This window comes from Caretta caretta, chromosome 25 (genome assembly GCF_965140235.1).
Source record: "Caretta caretta isolate rCarCar2 chromosome 25, rCarCar1.hap1, whole genome shotgun sequence".
In the NCBI taxonomy this organism is placed as follows: domain Eukaryota; kingdom Metazoa; phylum Chordata; order Testudines; family Cheloniidae; genus Caretta; species Caretta caretta.
The window spans coordinates 6,937,453-6,957,005 of NC_134230.1; the positions used below are offsets into that span (position 1 = coordinate 6,937,453).

The 19,553-nt window shown below is 46.9% G+C and overlaps 1 protein-coding gene across 5 annotated transcripts in view; it reads left to right on the top strand.

Annotated features, from left to right (window-relative positions):
* Positions 1–4,323: 4,323 nt before the first annotated feature.
* Positions 4,324–19,553, top strand: part of PIP5K1C (phosphatidylinositol-4-phosphate 5-kinase type 1 gamma) — a 76,570-nt gene continuing 61,340 nt past the window's right edge. For 2 of the 5 annotated variants that reach the window (XM_048831148.2, XM_048831144.2), the window contains exon 1: positions 4,326–4,486. In XM_048831148.2, the coding sequence (XP_048687105.1) occupies positions 4,393–4,486 (94 nt within the window). In that variant the 5' untranslated portion in view covers positions 4,326–4,392. Of the gene's footprint in view, positions 4,487–19,553 lie in introns of all 5 variants that reach the window. The other 3 variants (XM_048831143.2, XM_048831146.2, XM_048831147.2) reach the window with 3 other exon arrangements.

Consider the following 19,553-nt stretch of genomic DNA (forward strand, 5'->3'; position numbering starts at 1 on the left):
ACAGTGCTAATAAACGATGGTCACATAAACACCACCCTATACCGGAAACCTACTGACCGCTATTCCTACCTACATGCCTCCAGCTTTCACCCTGACCACACCACAGGATCCATTGTCTACAGCCAAGCTCTGCGATACAACTGCATTTGCTCCAATCCCTCAGACAGAGACAAACACCTACAAGATCTCTATCAAGCATTCTTACAACTACAATCCCCACCTGCGGAAGTGAAGAAACAGATTGATAGAGCCAGAAGAGTTCCCAGAAGTCACCTACTACAGGACAGGCCTAACAAAGAAAATAACAGAACGCCACTAGCCGTCACCTTCAGCCCCCAACTAAAACCCCTCCAACGCATTATTAAGGATCTACAACCTATCCTGAAGGATGACCCAACACTCTCACAAATCTTGGGAGACAGGCCAGTCCTTGCCTACAGACAGCCCCCCAACCTGAAGCAAATACTCACCAGCAACCACATACCACACAACAGAACCACTAACCCAGGAACCTATCCTTGCAACAAAGCCCGTTGCCAACTGTGCCCACATATCTATTCAGGGGACACCATCATAGGGCCTAATCACATCAGCCACACTATCAGAGGCTCGTTCACCTGCACATCCACCAAAGTGATATATGCCATCATGTGCCAGCAATGCCCCTCTGCCATGTACATTGGTCAAACTGGACAGTCTCTACGTAAAAGAGTAAATGGACACAAATCAGATGTCAGGAATTATAACATTCAAAAACCAATCGGAGAACACTTCAATCTCTCTGGTCACGCGATTACAGACATGAAAGTTGCAATATTACAACAAAAAAACTTCAAAACCAGACTCCAGCAAGAGACTGTTGAATTGGAATTCATTTGCAAATTGGATACAATTAACTTAGGCTTGAATAGAGATTCGGAGTGGCTAAGTCATTATGCAAGGTAACCGATTTCCCCTTCTTTTTTTCCTACCCCCCAACCCCCCTCAGAGGTTCTTGTTAAACCCTGGATTTGTGCTGGAAATGGCCCACCTTGATTATCATACACATTGTAAGGAGAGTGATCACTTTAGATAAGCTATTACCAGCAGAAGAGTGGGGTGGGGGGAGTGAAAACCTTTTGTAGTGGTAAACACCCATTTTTTCATGCTTTGTGTGTATAAAAAGATCTTCCACAGTACACATCCGATGAAGTGAGCTGTAGCTCACGAAAGCTTATGCTCAAATAAATTGGTTAGTCTCTAAGGTACCACAAGTACTCCTTTTCTTTTTGCGAATACAGACTAACACGGCTGTTACTCTGAAACCTGACATGTTTATAGCGCTCTATATACTATTCAGCAGTTCTCATTTTAATGGGGTCACCAAGGCCAGTCTTAGACTTGCTGGGGCCCAGGGCAGAAAGCCACACGGGGCTGAAGCCAAAGCCCAAGTTTTTAAGAGAGGTGAAATTTGGGGTACACAAGACAAATCAGGCTCCTGAAAGGGGTACAGTGGCCTGGAAAGGTTGAGAACCACTGTTTTAACACATGATAAATAGGTCAAATGGTTGGGAGCTTAGACTTTCGAGTGGTGTAACATGTTAATGTTTTTGCTGCCTTGTCTACACTAGGCTTTTCAGAGTGGGTTCTTTCGAATGTGGTCTGAGATCCCCCCTTGAAATCCAAAGCGAAAGTGTGTCTCGGGGCTAATTTCTTTGAAGAGCTCCTTTTAGACAACAAAGCTTTCCTAAGGGATTGTTAGTGGCTCTTTAGAAACCGAACATCCTAACATCACCAATTAGATTGACCAAGCCAGCCTGACACCGGCATTTGCATGACTTCCTCACCGCGGTTCAGCCCTGATGTGAGGGGACAAACTTCTATTGACTGGAATGCTGTTGCATTCACTTACACCATGGCTGAATTTTAAAGAATGTAGAGAAAAGAACTTTGGAACCTAAGGGTGTTGGTCACAGAGCTGCTGATTCAAATTGGAAGGGGGAGCATCAATTTCAAATCTAGTCAGTTTCAACTATGCTGTAAAATACTTGCAGGTTCCACAACTGCTCCTCACTGCCTCTCTTCCCCATCCATTTCCCAATCACATTTCCCTATTTGTGCAGATGCAAAGTGAGGTCTAATACTCCACTTGACTGCATTGCTCTGTTTGTATGTTGGTAATCCGATAACTTGACTGCATTGTTCTGTGTGCCGGTACTATGATAATTTTTGAATGCTGCATCCGATTAATGCTAAAATGTCTAGGAATGGTATCAATGGTCAGAAACCTGTTTATGGTGGTGAAAACTGGGGTGGGTGGGAAATGGGGCACACACAGAGCCCCTGCCATCTGGTTAACAGAGTGTCTGCTTTTACCACCTTTGTCTGTAGATCAAAGAGCCAGCTCATGGCAGAAATTAATGCCTTTCAGCATAACAACATCCCTCAGCTCTGATCTGGCCTGGTTTAAAATGTTGGCACCTTGAAAGCCTTCTCTCCCAGAAAGAACCAAAATAAGGAGAATGGAGAGGGGCATGGGACAATGGAGCAAAGATGGGAATGGGGGCACAGAGAATCCTTGGAAGGGGGAGTTAGAAAGAGGGGACACTGACATAGAGAGAAGGGGGAATACGGAGAGGCACAGAATGCTGCTGGAATGAGGAGGTGGGTGGGAGGGTTGCAAGGAGTCCCTGAAATAGAGGGGACTGGGAGGGTGGCACACAGGGTGCTCATGGGGGGAATGGAGGGATGCTGAGAACTCCTAGGGCGTGCAATGGACACGGCATGCACAGGCACAGAAGCGTGACCCTCTAGTTAAAAAGATTTTCCTCTCCTCTGCTGCTGAATTAAAACCCCACACAAACAACAGCGGAAACTGACTGACTCTACCAGGGAGAGGAGGGGGTGACAGAAGTGCTGCTGATTCACATGTATTAGTCATTATCACATATATAACAGTAACATCAAGGGAGACCCCAGGATCAGGGCTTATTGTATTAGGCAATGTGCAGTCCAATGTGCGAAGCATCCAGGTGCTGCAAAGTCAAGCCATGGATGCCATGTCCCATTCTACCACATCCTGGCACAAGGGCAGTGGTGCCATCAGAGCAATGCCACATTCCATCCCGCAAGGTCCCAGCACGGGGCCCTGGTGCCATCGGGGGCGATGCCATGCCCCGTCCTGCTACGCCCCAGCATGGGGCCACGGGGGGATGCCACGCCCCGTCCTGCCACGTCCCAGCACAGGGCGACGGTGCCATTGGGGGCGATGCCACGCCCCAGCACGGGGCCATGGGACCATCGGGGGCGATGCCACACCCCATCCTGCCACGTCTGAGCATGGGGGACGGTGCCATCAGGGGCGATGCCACACCCCAGCACGGGGCCACAGGGCCACCGGGGGCAATGCCACGCCCCAGCACGGGGTTACCGGGGGCAATGCCATGTCCCGTCCTGCCACGCCCCAGCACAGGGCCATGGTGCCATCGGGGGCGATACCACATCCCCTCCTGCCATGTCCCAGCACGGGGCCACGGTGTCATCGGGGGCGATACCACGTCCCCTCCTGCCACGTCCCAGCACGGGGCCATGGTGTCATCGGGGGCGATACCACGTCCCCTCCTGCCACGTCCCAGCACGGGGCGACGGTGTCATCGGGGGCGATACCACGTCCCCTCCTGCCACGTCCCAGCACGGGGCGACGGTGCCATCGGGGGGCGATGCCACGTCCCCTCCTGCCACGTCCCAGCATGGGGCGACGGTGTCATCGGGGGCGATACCACGTCCCCTCCTGCCACGTCCCAGCACGGGGCCATGGTGTCATCGGGGGCGATACCACGTCCCCTCCTGCCACGTCCCAGCACGGGGCGACGGTGCCATCGGGGGGCGATGCCACGTCCCCTCCTGCCACGTCCCAGCACGGGGCCACGGGGGGATGCCACGCCCCGTCCTGCCACGCCCCAGCACGGGGCCACGGGAGCAGTGGAGCCGGCCGGGCCGCTCGGCCAATGAGAGCCTCCCGCGGAAGGCGAGGCCGTGTTGCCGTGGTGACCCGCCCGGCCCCGCTCCCGGCTCCGTGGGCTTCCAACGCCCAGTCCCGCTCTCCAGCCCCGCCCCCGCCGCCCACATCGCCCAATGGGGGCCCCGTTTCTGTGCCTGGGGGCTCGCTACTTCCGCTTCCTGCGGGCTCTATGGTCTCCTTCCGCCGCCGGGGCTCGTAGGGCGCCTCTAGCCGCCGCGCTCCTGGCTCTATGGTCCGCGCGGGCCGGCGCGCTCCCCGCTCTCCTGCGCGTCCGCCTCGCTGCTGCCGTCGGCCGGAGCCGGAGCCGGAGCCGGAGCCGGGGCCGGGGCCGGGGCCGGGGCCGGGGGAGCGCGCGCGGGGGCGCTGCCGGGGCCTGCCCGCTCTGGGCGGCCATGGAGCTGGAGGTGCCGGACGGTGCGGAGAGCGCGGCCGAGGCCGGAGCCGTCAGCCCGGAGGCTGGATGGGGGGGGCCGGACTCGGCAGGAGGTGAACGGGCGGCGGATGCCGGGGGGCGGGGGGCTGAGGCTCTCCCCACGGGGGCGCCTGGCGGGGACCCGTCCGGGCTGAGCGCCCCTCCCCTCCCCCCCCCCCCCCGCACTGCCCCGGGGGGCGCCCGTCCGGGCTGAGCGCCCCTCCCCTCCCCCCCCCCCCCGCACTGCCCCGGGGGGCGCCCGTCCGGGCTGAGCGCCCCTCCCCTCCCCCCCCCCCCCGCACTGCCCCGGGGGGCGCCCGTCCGGGCTGAGCGCCCCTCCCCTCCCCTCCCCCCCGCACTGCCCCGGGGGGCGCCCGTCCGGGCTGAGCGCCCCTCCCCTCCCCCCCCCCCGCACTGCCCCGGGGGGCGCCCGTCCGGGCTGAGCGCCCCCCCTACCCCAATAATGTTTCCTGGGCAAAATCCCTCCATGCATCGAGAGGAGTGATCGCTCAGTGGTTTGAGCATTGGCCTGCTAAACTCTGGGTTGTGAGTTCAATCCTTGAGGGGGCCATTTAGGGATATGGGGCAAAAATTGGGCACTGGCCCTGCTTTGAGCAGGGGGTTGGACTAGCTGACCTCCTGAGGTCCCTTCGAAATCTGATATTCTATGACTCTCTCCTGTGGGGGCCCCCTTCTAAGAAGCGAGCCTGGGGCTGCTCCGCTCTGCAGGGTGGCACTGCCCTGCTGCTCACTCTTCAGGAGTCGGGAAGGGGGCAGCTTAGGGTGGGGAGCCCCTGGAGCTGAGCACCCTGGGTGGTGAGGAAGACCCTGCAGCTCGGGCGGGGAGGGGCTGTGTGCGGGGAGGGGCATTAAAAGTAATGTACTAATGGCAGGGGCAATCTGGGCTGCCCCTGGGGCATGGGGAGGGAATAGTGCAGTGCAGCAGCTTGTGGAATGAGAGAGGTGGGAGCCCCATTGCTTAGCAGTAGGACATCAGGGGATGGTGCCTCGTCTACACAGGACTGAGCCTTGGCGAATAGGGCACAGTCTTTCGTTACTGAGATGAACTAGATGGGACTGAATAGGCTTTCTCTGTCATCTCTCTTGAAAGGAGAGTGCTGGAATATCAGCAACATGCAGGGTCTTAGGGAAAAATTACCCTTCTTCTCCCAACCAAATACTAGGAGGTGACATCTGAGCAGACAAGAAGCCTATTGCTGCCTGGGTTTGTTGGCTTTTCTTAGCCCTCCTATCCCTGTAATATCTGAGTAGCCTCACAGGCATTTTTGACGTTATCCTTGCAACATCCCTGCATGGTAGGGGAATGGTAAACCACATTTTATAGACACTAGGGCTTTTAAATGACTTGCCCAGGGATCACACACCAAGTCTGGGTTTCAGTCCTGTGCACCAACCACAACTTTCTCTGGAAAGTGCGCATCCATTTGGCTCTGTTCCTTTGATAAACTACAATGTTATGTTCATATTCATTCCCATAGAGAATGGGATGGGAGGGGTCTCCTCTCTTGCATCCCTGGTCTTCATTGCTTTCATAGAATCCTAGGAGATGAGGGTTGGAAGAGACCTCAGGAGGTCATCTAGTCCAACCCCCTGCTTACTCAAGCTCTTCCTCTGACCTCCCCCCTGTAGCCCGTATAAGTTGTGAGAACCTTTTCCAGTCACAGGAAAATATTTCTGTCAAGTTATCAGTTCATCTTTTCCAAAGCAAGATCAGAAAGCTCTGCTTTCTCAAGGCTGCTTGAAAGTGATTATAAGGCTGGAAACAAGCTCCTGAGGAGGCCTGGCTATTACTGATAATATTAAATGAATTTGGGAGTCTCAACTGTCAAAATCAGAAACACATTGCTGGGCAAATCCCTGTGCATCTGTTCTTGCTCGCTGACTTACAGTTCATTATAACTTTACAATTTTTAGGTTCAGTTTTGCATATGACCATGGTGCAACTATTCCAGGTTGTTAAGCGGACAACAACTCCCATTGTGGGTCCCTTTCAGAGAGATGCTGAGTATCTCTGGCTCTGAACACTGAATTTATTCATAGTATTTAACAGAACCAGCTAAATTTTGATGTCACAACACAATGATCTGATTTCTTTTGGGTTTTTAGAGGCAGTAGAACTTAAATAATCTACTACAGAAATTGGTGGAGATGCCATCTAATGGGGTTGGCAGTGTTTAATAAGCCAAATGTTGTAAAAGGTGGTCGTAGCCACACTTCTAGAGACTCCCAGCCGGGCCATGCACTTTCTGCTTCAGTTGGTCAGTACTGCTAGGATAATGGAGGGAACAACTGCATGTGGCTTGCTGCAAGAGAGATCTAAAAAAGTAAATCAGAGATTTTTCTAGGCTTCCTTTTCTGGAGCACAGTGAGAGGCTTGTTTAGCAAGATGCGATACAGGCAGCAGGCTTTATGGCTTTTGATGCTGAGTAGAAAAAAGAAAACGCTTTGTCACAAAGCAACAAAAATCTCACTTGCTCTTTTGATTTTTTTTTTTAAATCTCTTTAATTTCCTAAGAGTGTCGGAGGACAGCAGAATATTATTGTGATGCTTAGGACACAGCAAGGAGTCTGTGGAAGCTATGGCTCAGCTGCTGACTTAAAACAAAACAATGAGTGGATAATTTTTTTCCTTCTCCAAAAAAAGCACACTGGCTGACCTAAAGCTGTAGGAGATCTAATCTCATTTGACTAGCACCAGGCAGATACAGGGCAAAGAATAATGTTGTCAATGTTTTCATTTGAAAAACTGCTTACTCGGTACTTACATAGCTTTTTCCAAGTGTGCCACATGACTAGATATAGACAGGTCCCTGCCCTGAAGTGCTGACTGTTAAAATAGGTAACCGGGAATGGAGGTAGATGGGCAGCACACAAAAACGTTTTAAAAACATTGTCAAAAGAAAGTTTGACCTAAGCCTGACTGCATGCATTCTTCTGTGAAATATTCCCAAATGCATGGTTATGGCACGCTGTCACCATAAGGACTACACTGAAGTCCTGTGAGGGCAGGGCACTGAGTGAAGTAGCGGGGTGCGTATGTGTTTTGAGAACTCGCATTCCTATGAATGGGAACGCTGTTCCTTTGCTTCCAGGCATATTTTGGGATGGATACCTCCCAGATAGAACTTCTCCTTGTCTCACCCTCTGTTTCTCCACTAGCAGTTTTCCTACGTTTCCCACCATTGTAGCTGCTGTACACAAATGCTGATTGATGTGATGGTTAAAGCTTTGGAAACTCACTGCACCAGCACCCGTTGCTGCTACATTAATGGAAGATTGCTGGTATAGACAAAAGCCACTTTGCAGTTGGATTGGCTGAGAGCTGTGCTTCCTTATTAAATGAACTTGACAGAGTTAATTAACAGCCTTGTCCAGGTCAGTAAAGGCCTCCAGAATGCATGGGGAGAAATGGCATGATGTGAACTTCAAGGAAAGAGAGGACTCAGTATGCACAGGGACGTAACTAGAAGTCATGGGATGGAAGTAAGAGGAAATTGGGCTGAATATCAGAAACATTTTTCTGGCAATCAGATGGATTAAATTGTGGAGGGATCTCCCAAGGGGAATTTTGGAAGTTTCATGATGTCCCGTGGGGAAAAAATCACACTTGACATTGGCAAGCAGGAAGTGCTCATTCATGAGCACAAGGGTCTCATTCATCAACTTCTGCAGAGTCTGATCTTTCTTCCTCTGCTCCTCCCCCCCCCCCCACCTGGTTTTAGCCATTGTGGGGGGAGGGATAGCTCAGTGGTTTGAGCATTGGCCTGCTAAACCCAGGGTTGTGAGTTCAATCCTTGAGGGGGCCATTTAGGGGTCTGGGGCAAACATTGGGGACTGGTCCTGCTTTGAGCAGGGGGTTGGACTAGATGACCTCCTGAGGTCCCTTCCAACTCTGATATTCTATGATTCAAAGAACAGTTTTGAAAATTGAATCACATGTAAACTGATGTGGTACCATTTTCCTGAGTCTGCAGACAGTCTAGCCTGGACAGCTGCATGCAGTTTTACCAAGCAGCACTTGAGGACTTCACTCAGTTTTGCTGTGAGCGGCAGTGAAAGTGGTGAAAATCCCATTATCTTCACATGGCAGGTCTTCGGGGAAGCTCTGATAAGCAGCAGTATTGGCAGGCCCCGGAGTTACTCAGAATAGAGTACCTGTCCCTAGAGCATGGTTGGGAAGGGTGAATAGCAATGACCTCATCCTTCTCTCCTCCCCCTATTAGCAGCATCCAGGAAGCTCTGAGGGAATGAGAAGAGTCCAAAAACTCCTTGTAGGGAGTGGGGCTCAAATTATTGGAGACCCCAACTACATAATGGCGTTACAAAGATGGTGCCCCCAAGCAGGGTCCAAAGGAAACATACTTGTAGGAATCGCAGCAGTTTAGGGAGGTGAGGCCTGGATTTCTCTCTCACCCCACGCCATCTTTCTGATCTCTCTATCTAGTTGGTGTTTGGTCAGTTTTTCAAGTCTTGCCCCATCACTTGTGACTCTTAAAAGCTAGACTGGGCAAAATACTAGAATCCTCCAGTGTCTAGAGGGTGAGCCCTCTATTTGTCAGGAGATGGGCTAGATGATCTAATAGCTGGATTCCATTATCTGGCTCAGTACAGTGTTTCTCACTGTCTGCTTTCTCCTCCCTGGAGACAAAGGGGGAGTGCAGGGTGGAGTCTGTTCACTCTTAGGTGTTCACCCTCTTAGCCTCCATGGACACTGGCATTATAGCTTCAGTCAATCTTGACATGTTGGTGTTAGGGGTGCTGGTTAGAACACTATTACAATGAAGTGTTTGCTCATTGGTGGAAAATCTCTTCCTCAGCCCAAAGATAAAATCATAAGTAACTTCACAAGGGATGTGGGAAATGGTTTTATCCAGTGAGCAGATTAAAAAGCTGAGATAAGAAGTCTACCTGCAGGCCAGAAACAGTTCAATCTTTCCCAGTGTGGTGAAAAAGGAAATTGGAGAGGTCGCTCTGGGAATGGACAGATCTTATAAGCTTGAGGAAGAATCAGATATAAATATCATCCCACGTGTGATGAAGGTTCAAAGCATGGTGCTGTGGTGCATGCCCACTGCCCTTGGAAACGGTGCCAGTTAAGGTGATGGTGGCTAGTTAGAAGACCCCCACCCCCAGACCCATTGACATTTTATAGACCCTCTGCAATAGCTTCTCCCTAAGTCAGCCCAGTACATAGCCCATCTGTGGCAAATTAGAAGAAAGCCTTTGAACTAAAGTTATAACTGGTTTAGCAAACTAATTGCCCCTTTAAATGAGAATAGGCAGGAAGTGAACACGAAGGGCTGGAGGATTTCTAGTGGAGGTTGAGAGCTGAGGAAGGACCATAAGAACTAGAGACTTTCCGGCTTGGCACTGAGTATTCTAGCCACTCTTTTAAAATATTTTGGACTTGATTTTTTTTTTACTAACACTTTGGCTTAGCCAGCATTGATCTGTATGTAACAGCTAGTTGCATAATCCAGTACTACTACTTAGCATATGTGCAACATGCCTCAGGTGGCACGTGACGAGGATTCATTGCCAAATTTGGTCCGCAGGCTGGATCATTAGCTTCCCTGTCCTGCACTGGGTACCGACTGGCAGTGCGGCGTGAACACTGATTCATACCCCCCAATCTAGTACTGGTAGGACTGAGTGAATTGCTGCTGCTGTATTCCATTCAGGGAGCTTTCTTATAGGTCTCTGAAGAAGTCTTCCTTAGAAAATGATCTGAGACTGTACAAGTAGTGTATAATTTGAGCCCAATGATTAAAGCAATTCACTCACATGATTTATGTGCTTCTGGCAAGAGCCTGTAATCTGATTAAAATGTGAATTTTCCCATATACAGATCTTGCAGTATAAAAACAAAGTCCAGCTTACAGTGCTAGCTCTCTTCATGAAGGCACCTTTCTGCTGAAACAAATTAAATCCAGAAATAGGTCTGACAAGGTCATGTGATATTCTGACAAAGGTTTGGAGTACTGTGCTCATCAGGTGCTGCTTACATCTTTGTCACTTCTTATTCCCATCCATCTCTTTGGACTGCTGAGCATGTTCCTGCAGGCCAGAATTAATTTGCAGGAGCCTGGCGGGTGCCTTTCTTCTGGCAGTGGTGATGTTGCACCTTAGTATTTTCTAAGAGGCTTTTTTTCCAGCACATGATTAGTTCCCATCTCTGTGCATGTGGGAACAAAGAGTTGTTCAAGATGTAATAGACTTGAAAGTCACATTTGTCTGAAAAGATTGCCTCTACCCTAGTCTCGTGTAACTACAGCAGAGATGGCTAAAACTGAGATTAGAGGGAAAACATTTTTCTGCCTGTCAGTGACTATACTTGGTGCATAGTCAGTTTCACTCTGATCTGTTGACTTCTTGTCTTGAGCCTTCTCTTCCCCAGTATTTACCAGTAACACAGTAGCAGTTGGAGTTTAGCTCCAGGAGCTTGTCTCCTGTTTCTAGGATCCCCCCACTGAGGTGGGGAACAGCAGAAGCTAAGAATCACTTTCTTCAATCCCAAGACATCTTTATAGTGCTGGATTGCAATGGGAGCTTGGTGGGTCACAGAGTCCCCTTGTTCTCTAGACCCTTCTGATGCTAGGGAATATAAAATCTGGGTGCCAGGGAGCCCCCTTCTTTTTTACAGGCTGTGGAGCAGTGAGAGCTTGGGCAGGGACTGTGGGAGAAGTAGTACTTCAGTTTCCAGGTGTTCTTTGCAGGTCCTGGAGAGGAGGTTAGAAGAGAGGCTTTGCCTTGCTACTCCTGCTGAAGATGCAAGTGCATGGAGGCAAGAGGAGGGGTGAGCCCAAGTACATTTGGACCTGTATAAATATCAGCAGAGCACCTGGAAATCCTATCTATATTTTTTCATAAAGGAATCTTTTAAAAAAGATTAAAGGGGACTCTATCAGAGTGTTATTTTTACTTAATTTTTAAAAGTCTAGGTGACTGTCCTTTAATTCAAATACATGGCTTTCCCATGAGATGCCGTGTCTTGTTCTGGTCTCCTGACAGCTGTGCAACCTGCATGAATACAACTGAGAGCAGAACTTGCTCCATTCTTAGCCACATTAATAAAGAGTTAGTCATGCACTCAATAGGCCCAAAGTATTGAGCTTGTTCAGTTTCATGTGCACAGAGCAGGATATGAAGTTGAACTGGTTTGATATATTCTAAAAGAGCTCTCGTTCTGTGGCTTGAGTTCCCAATAATAAATTTACATTAGGTACCTCTGCACTGCACTTTACTATTCCTTAATCTAGTTGAAGAGACTTGTAGAAACAAAATATTTTCAGGTTTCAGAGTAGCAGCCGTGTTAGTCTTTATTCACAAAAAGAAAAGGAGTACTTGTGGCACCTTAGAGACTAACCAATTTATTTGAGCATAAGCTTTCGTGAGCTACAGCTCACTTAATCGGATGCATTCAGTGGAGAATACAGTGTGGAGATTTATATACATAGAGAACATGAAACAATGGGTGTTGGCATATATCCCACTGGTAGATGCACAGGTAAACGAGCCTCTGATAGTGTGGCTGATGTGATTAGGCCCTATGATGGTGTCCCCTGAATAGATATGTGGATACAGTTGGCAATGGGCTTTGTTGCAAGGATAGGTTCCTGGGTTAGTGGTTCTGTTGTGTGGTTGCTGGTGAGTATTTGCTTCAGGTTGGGGGGCTGATCGTAAGCAAGGACTGGCCTGTCTCCCAAGATCTGTGAGAGCGTTGGCATACTGTGTCCTTTTTCTTCTGTAGAGAAGCAAAGTGTGTGTTGTAAATGGCTTGTCTAGTTTTTGTAAAGTCCAGCCACGAGGAAGTTTGTGTGGAAGGTTTTTTTTTATGAGAGTATCCAGTTTTGAGAGCTCATTCTTAATCTTTCCCTGTTTGCTGTAGAGGATGTTGATCAGGTGGTTCCGCAGTTTCTTTGAGAGTGTGCCATCATGTGCTGGCAATGCCCCTCTGCCATGTCCATTGGTCAGACTGGACAGTCTCTACGTAAAAGAATCAATGGACACAAATCAGACGTCAGGAATTATAACATTCAAAAACCAGTCGGAGAACACTTCAATCTCTCTGGTCACTCGATTACAGACCTAAAAGTTGCAATTCTTCAACAAAAAAAACTTCAAAAACAGAGTCCAAGGAGAGACTGCTGAATTAGAATTAATTTGCAAACTGGATACAATTAACTTAGGCTTGAATAGAGACTGGGAGTGGATGGGTCATTACACAAAGTAAAACTATTTCCCCATGTTTATTCCCCCCCAGCCTCCACCATCCCTCAGACATTCTTGTCAACTGCTAGAAATGGCCCACCTTGATTATCACTACAAAAGGTTTTTTCCCCCCCACTCTCCTGCTGGTAATAGCTCACCTTAAGTGATCCCTCTCGTTAGTGTGTATGGTAACACCCATTGTTTCATGTTCTCTATGTATATAAATCTCCCCACTGTATTTTCCACTGAATGCATCCGATGAAGTGAGCTGTAGCTCATGAAAGCTTATGCTCAAATTTGTTAGTCTCTAAGGTGCCACAAGTACTCCTGTGCTTCTTGAAAATATTTTCACTGTCTGTAAGTCTTTGGCAAAGCAAATTGCTTGCCCTGCAGATCCACCCTGCATTTACAGCATGTTGGTTGTGTACCTGCTTTGTACTCTTTCAGTACACGCATAAGCACCCACATGTTCTCTCTTGTGGCATGGAAGATTCCTTAATGCAGATCTGTGGCATGCCAAGCACCTTACTGCATGCAGCTTTACAATTCCACTGTATTGATACCTTTTATGATGGCAAAACATCAGTAACCCAATACAAAGATAAGTCAGTCAGTTAGTGATGTCCAACAAAAGGCTGCTTGATGATGATATTAAATAACAAAAATCCAAAAAAGGAGGTGATGGAAAAGCCTGTAACTTGCTTGGTGGCCTGTGTGAAATGAGTTTAGCTTTAATCTATATCACAACTAGTGCTCCCAGCAGAGAGCCCAAAGATTGCACATCCAGAGATCAGGGTTGACACACACTAGTGGGAAAGGCTTTCCTGCTATGCCTGACCTATTGAGAAGTAGAGGGCTTTCGTCTGTAGAAGATATCAATCCAACACCTTTCACCAACGCTGAAATCCTGTGAATAGTCTAAGAGCCAATAGTGCTGTCTTGCCTTCCTTTAGGCAAATATTCTGCTCGTAGGGCTGTGTGGTGTGTGGTAGGTAGCCTAATTAACCTCAGAACTTCCTGGGAGACATTTCTAGTAATAAAGAAAAGGCCAAAACCGATGACAATAGCTTTTCTCACTTTCTCTTTCTCACCCACATATTTAAACAAAATCTCTTCAACCTATAATTAGGTGTACAGTAGTTGTTTTCCGATGTGTTCTTGTGGCTTCTCCAGGTTACATGTGAGTTTCCTCACTGGCTTGTGGTGAATAACTAGACTGACTCAGTGTGTGTGGTGGGTAAATCTGGAGGAATCAACATATTCCCACCAATTTATGCTGTTCGGAACTGCCAGCGATGCTCAACCGGCCTCTTTCTGTCCTCTCTAGATTGCAGAGGCGACTGCACATCCCTGAGCAATTCGAGTTCGTAGTGAGCTATTTACTGGTCACTAATTTTTTCCTACAATATTACCGAGTAAAACAAAATGCCACTGCCCTTCTGATTCTGTTATATCTAAATAAGTGAAGCCAGTGAGTGACTCTGTGATATAAATGGTGTTCTTAAATATTTACTGTAGAACAGGAAAGGGGAATGATTATAGTATTCAGACTGCACATGCAGTCAAATTTCATCTGTAATAAACAGTGCCGACTAGAATTATCCCTCTGTACAGTTGCATGGCTTTTCTGTCACTGGGGACCCAATGTCAATAAATGAAATATCACAGTGCACAGCCATCTGTATAGTGCTGAGAGTGCAAGTCACTTCACAGACTATTCAGGATGGGGATGTGCTCTTCAGTCTTGTCTCTAATTTAGAATTAGCAGTATCTGCAATAGTAATATTAATCTGCCTTTTGCCATGAGACTATTGGCTTAAAAAAATCTTCATATAAGAAATATTCATTTGGAAGTGGGTATATCTACCCGTTCATCTGTAAACACTACACAGAAAAGCAGGGATAAATATTGGCAAACCAACAGGTAGCTGTGTGCTTCCTTATTGCTTATGAACTTGTCTGTGCCCAAGCCAATCTTGTGACAAACACACTGCTTCTGAAATGATCTGTAAACAAGCTGAGCATGGGAACTTTTCAGACAACTTGAACACAGGGCAAACAACTTTTTCTTCCATTTTGTGGAACACTATTCTAATCTTAAATTAGCAGGATGTCAGTTGACCACAAGATGAGAGCAGTGTCATCTTGTCTTCAGTGTCACTACATGGCTGATGATCACATGGTTGAGAGAAGCTTCAGTGGCACTAAAACTGTCAGTGTTGGACATAAAGTGAATATCCAGCCATGCCACCTTAAGGACCTAGGTAGCGATCAATCCAAGTGGTGCTCAGTCTGCAAGAAGGCATGTCCCCTTGGGATTTTCTATGATGATGATCTTGTCATCTTTCTGGTCTGTTAAGACCTAGCATGCACTTGGTACTGTATCTGTTATTTATAAAGCACTGATAATGCACTTGTATTGTACTCGAAGCTGGGTAGCTCGAATACATCTTCCTCCTTTACTGTATAACCTTGTAAAAGTCTTCAGCAACATATGGAAAAGATTGTGTGCCTATTAATAAACCTTAAATCCAAACACTGATAACTAGACAGTCAGCCTTTGATGCTTTTACAATGGAAATTGCGTTAATTTGGATTTCACCAAAGCCATGTCTACACTATCAAAACGACCCATTGTTATAAGGATTGTCTGCAATGAGTGCAGCTAAATCATCTTCAGCACCAGGTGAACTGCAATGAGTGGCTAACGCTTGTTGAGTCTACCGTACATTAGCGCACAAGTGTAGAGTGAGAGTGTGTAACTTTTGAGATACAGCATTTAAAGGGGCATGGCCACTTGAAAGAAATCACGTTTGTCTGAAAATAGTGTGCGCGTGATAGTTATAGGTATAATTTACAATGGGTACAACTGAAAGATTAGGTTGTTTACTTTGTGGTTTTGGCAACACTTTGTATTGTCAGTTTCACTGTTTCCTTAGCATGAAGGCAGACTGACTATGCAGGAAGGACCCTTCTATGCAGAGCCGGGAGCACCGTCTATAGTTGAAGTTGCCAGCACTTTCCCTGATAAGTTGCTCCCTATTGTTGCTTATATAATTTTTCCAAACGCTCAACTATTCGGGCTGAAATTTTTCATTGCCTGCTCTGCCTCAGGTTGATATTTCTTTAAGTTTCAGCAACTTGACTTCAGCTGATCAGCTGCTTGAGGATGAGGTTAAGGGGAAATAGTCTTGTCAATGTTAAATTATTTCCTCAATATTCTCTTTGAAGTGCTCTAGCTCCTCCATGCTTTGGATGAAACTTAATTCCATGCAAAGGGTGGACAGTGAATGAGACACAGGGTTATAGGAAGAGAAATGATGCCCTCTTAGTTCTGAGGCACTGAACTGGGACTGAGGAGAGCTGGGTTCTGCCCCCATCTCTGCCTCTTCTATGCGGTGGATCAGACTAATATAATAAAGATTTGTGGATCATGGTGGATAATCAGCTGAATATGAGCTCCCAGTATGATGATGTGGCCAAAATGGCTAATGTGACCCTTGGATGCATAAATGGGAATCCCCAGTAGGAGTGGAAATGTTTTTACCTCTATAGCCAGCAGTGGTCACACCGTGAGAAATAGAGTCCAGTTCTGGTGCCCTCCATTCAAGAAGGATGTTGGTAAATAGGAGACGGTTCAGAGGAGAGCCATGAGAATAATTAAAGGATTAGACCGCATGCCTTTATAGCAGGGATTGGCAACCTTTGGCCTGCGGCCCTCCAGGATAAGCTCCCTGGCAGGCTGGGGTGGTTTGTTTACCTGCCACGTCCACAGGTTCGGCCGATCTCAGCTCCCACTGGCCACGGTTTGCCGCTCTAGGCCAATGGGGGCTGCAGGAAGCGGCACGGGCTGAGGGATGTGCTGGTCACTGCTTCCCACAGCCCCCACTGACCTGGAGTGGCAAACTGTGGCCAGTGGGAGCTGCAGTCGGCCGAACCTGCGGATGCAGCAGGTAAACAAACCGGCCCGGCCCCCCCCCAAGGGGCTTACCCTGGTGGGCTGCGTGCCAAAGGATGCCAATCCCTGCCTTATAGCATTATTCACAAAGCTCAATCTATGTAGTTTAGCAAAGAAAAGGTTAAAAGTTGACTTGATTAGTCTGTAAGTACAGTACCTGCATGGGGAACAAATGTTTAATAATGGTCCCTTCAATCTAGCACAGAAAGGTTTAACGCAATCCAGTGGCTGGAAGCTGAAGCTAGACAAATTCAGACTGGAAATAAGCTGTAGATTTTTTTTTTTTAAAATAAGTAGTTGACCACTGGAATAACTTACCATGGTTTGTTTTAGAAATACAGCCAATCTTGATTTTAAAAGATCTGCACTATGAATTATTTTGGGGAAGTTCTTTGGCCTGTATTATATATGTCAGACTGGATCAGTGGTTCTCAAACCTTTGTACTGGTGACCCCTTTCACATAGCAAGCCTCTGAGTACAACCTCCCCGCCTTATAAATTAAAACCACTTTTTATATATTTAACACCATTATAAATGCTGGAGGCAAAGCAGGGTTTGAGGTGGAGGCTGATAGCTCGCAGCTCCCCATGTAATAACCTCGCGACCCCCTGAGGGCTCCCAACCCCCAGTTTGAGAACCCCTGGACTAGATGATAACAATGGTCTCATCTACCTTGGAGTCTATGAATAAGGCATATGCCCAAGGGGACTGAATGAAGGATGCGTGGACAACCCCAATTCTGCCACATTCTAGCTGTGGAGTGCTTTGCAACCCTAACCTTCTCTTGTCATAGCTTATTACATACCAATAAAATTCTCAGCAGTGGAGCAGAATAAGACTGTATGTATAACATAAAGGTTTAAAGGTACTCTCTATTCTTTTCAGGACAAGGACATATTTAAAGGGGATGCAGTGGGACTATTAAAGTTTCAAGTTGATTGTGTCTTTCTAAGCTCGTAAATATTCATTTGTCTTGAGTTGTTGTGAACCAGGCAATGTTGCATTAACTGAAGCAACCACTGAAATAACAGCATGACCATATTTTTAATACCAGTCATATAATGTCTATAGCAATGAGAGTTTAGTCAATAAGGATGGTATGTGGATTTTCGCTTTTGTTTAGGACTCTCTAGAAGCTCAGGTAATTGAGGTCACTTTAGGCCAAATTGGGGAGCTTGGGAATTGAGTAATTTTGGTACATATTGTATTGGCTAAATCCTTTTGTGTTGTGTGTGAGTTATAAAGTCAGATGAATGCTTCCATGCAGTGGGCAGACTTGAGACCTTTTCATCACTCAAGACACATCTGTAAAATCAGTTTATCATCACACAGCTCCCAGCAGATCGCAGTGCCTTGAAGTGCTAAATCTTATCGGCATGCATTGTAGTGATAGAAATAACCTGTAAACAAAGCACTCTTACTGTGTTAACAAAATTGGTAGGAACTCTGTGGTTACAGCAGCTGAGATAAGACATCGTTAATATTTCATTACTGGTGCTTTTTTGGAAATGGGATGAAATCCTGGCCCCATGGAAGTCAGTAGGTGTTTTGTCACTGACTTTACTGGGGCCAGGACTTCACCCAGGGCCTTCAAAGGTTAAGGAATAGGAAGAAAAACTTCAGTCTTGGCACAAGTCCTAGAAATGAAGGTTAGTCTCAATTACAAGTCAAATTAAGATGGTTAACCATTGCCTCTTAGAGCTACCACTAAGTTGGCTGTTCTGTTTTTAAAAGGTGTAGATATGACCTTATTGTAGCATTGAAAACTTCAATTCAAATTTTCTTTGGTGGATTTAAGGTTCAAACTGTTCTGGTTTGTCTTTGAAAAATGAATCTTCTAAAGTGCTACATGGGCTTTGGTGCTTGGTGCTAGCCTACCTGGATCTCATCATGAGGATGGTGAGAGCCTGCCCAGGTTGGCACTTTCCCAGTCATTCTCAGTTGCTGCTACCCAAAGGCTATGCAACTGGATGTTCTAGAATCATTCATCCATTGTGTTTGTCATTTGTGGTGTGCAGGGAACGCAATGGACTCTGATGAAAACTTCCAAAGACACACTGGCTCTTTCTCCACCATAGAAAGAGATGGGAAAGGAATCAGACTTTCACTTTCCATGGAAGATTTCTATTGGATGCAAATTTTGATCGTTTAGGGATTTTTTTCAGCTAAATCTTTGTTCATCTCGCAAACTGACTTTTGTAAACCCTTCACAATAGGAATGTCTCGCCCCATTTTTAAAGAAAGTCAGTCAACTAAATAACCACCCTTCTCTCTGAAAACTCCTTGCCTACAAGGGTTACAAATAACTCCTAAAATGAATGTGATTGAAAGATTAACGGAATGTTTTTCAGGTTTACATTGTGCATGTAAGAGCACTTTGTATATAGTCAATTTCCCTGCTTCCCCTGTTAAGTCAGTCAGTTCCCTGTATGTTTTTGGGCTTTGTGCAATAACAGGAGAAATTTTAAATTAAAAAGAAAAAAAAAGGGGGGGGGGGGGATAGGAAATGTGTTTGAAAACCTACAAAAATTGTCCGAGGGACTCTGTTCAAATGGAACTCCTGAAAGTACTTTTTTTAATTGTCCGTTTCAAATTGATGTCCCTTTAAAGGGCAGCTTCCCTTTCTATATTTGCTCTACAATGGTCCTTCTCACCATCTGCCCACATACGTGTTCATGGACACCGTGTTGAAACCTCAGTAGAGTTTGTTGACAGAAATGCAAACTGTAGAAATAGTATGTAAATTCAAAGCTGGAACTAAGATAAAAACAGCCTTGCAACTATTCCAGGGTCTTAACACTTTAGAGAGTTAAGAAATGATGTCCTATTCAGTTGCTGGGCTAATGCTTGCCTTGGCAGAATGGAGAAGTAAATGTTTCACGCTGGAATCCTGTGTTTTCTGGCTCCTGTTGGTTTTAAATATAACACATGTAATATTGTTGTGTTCACA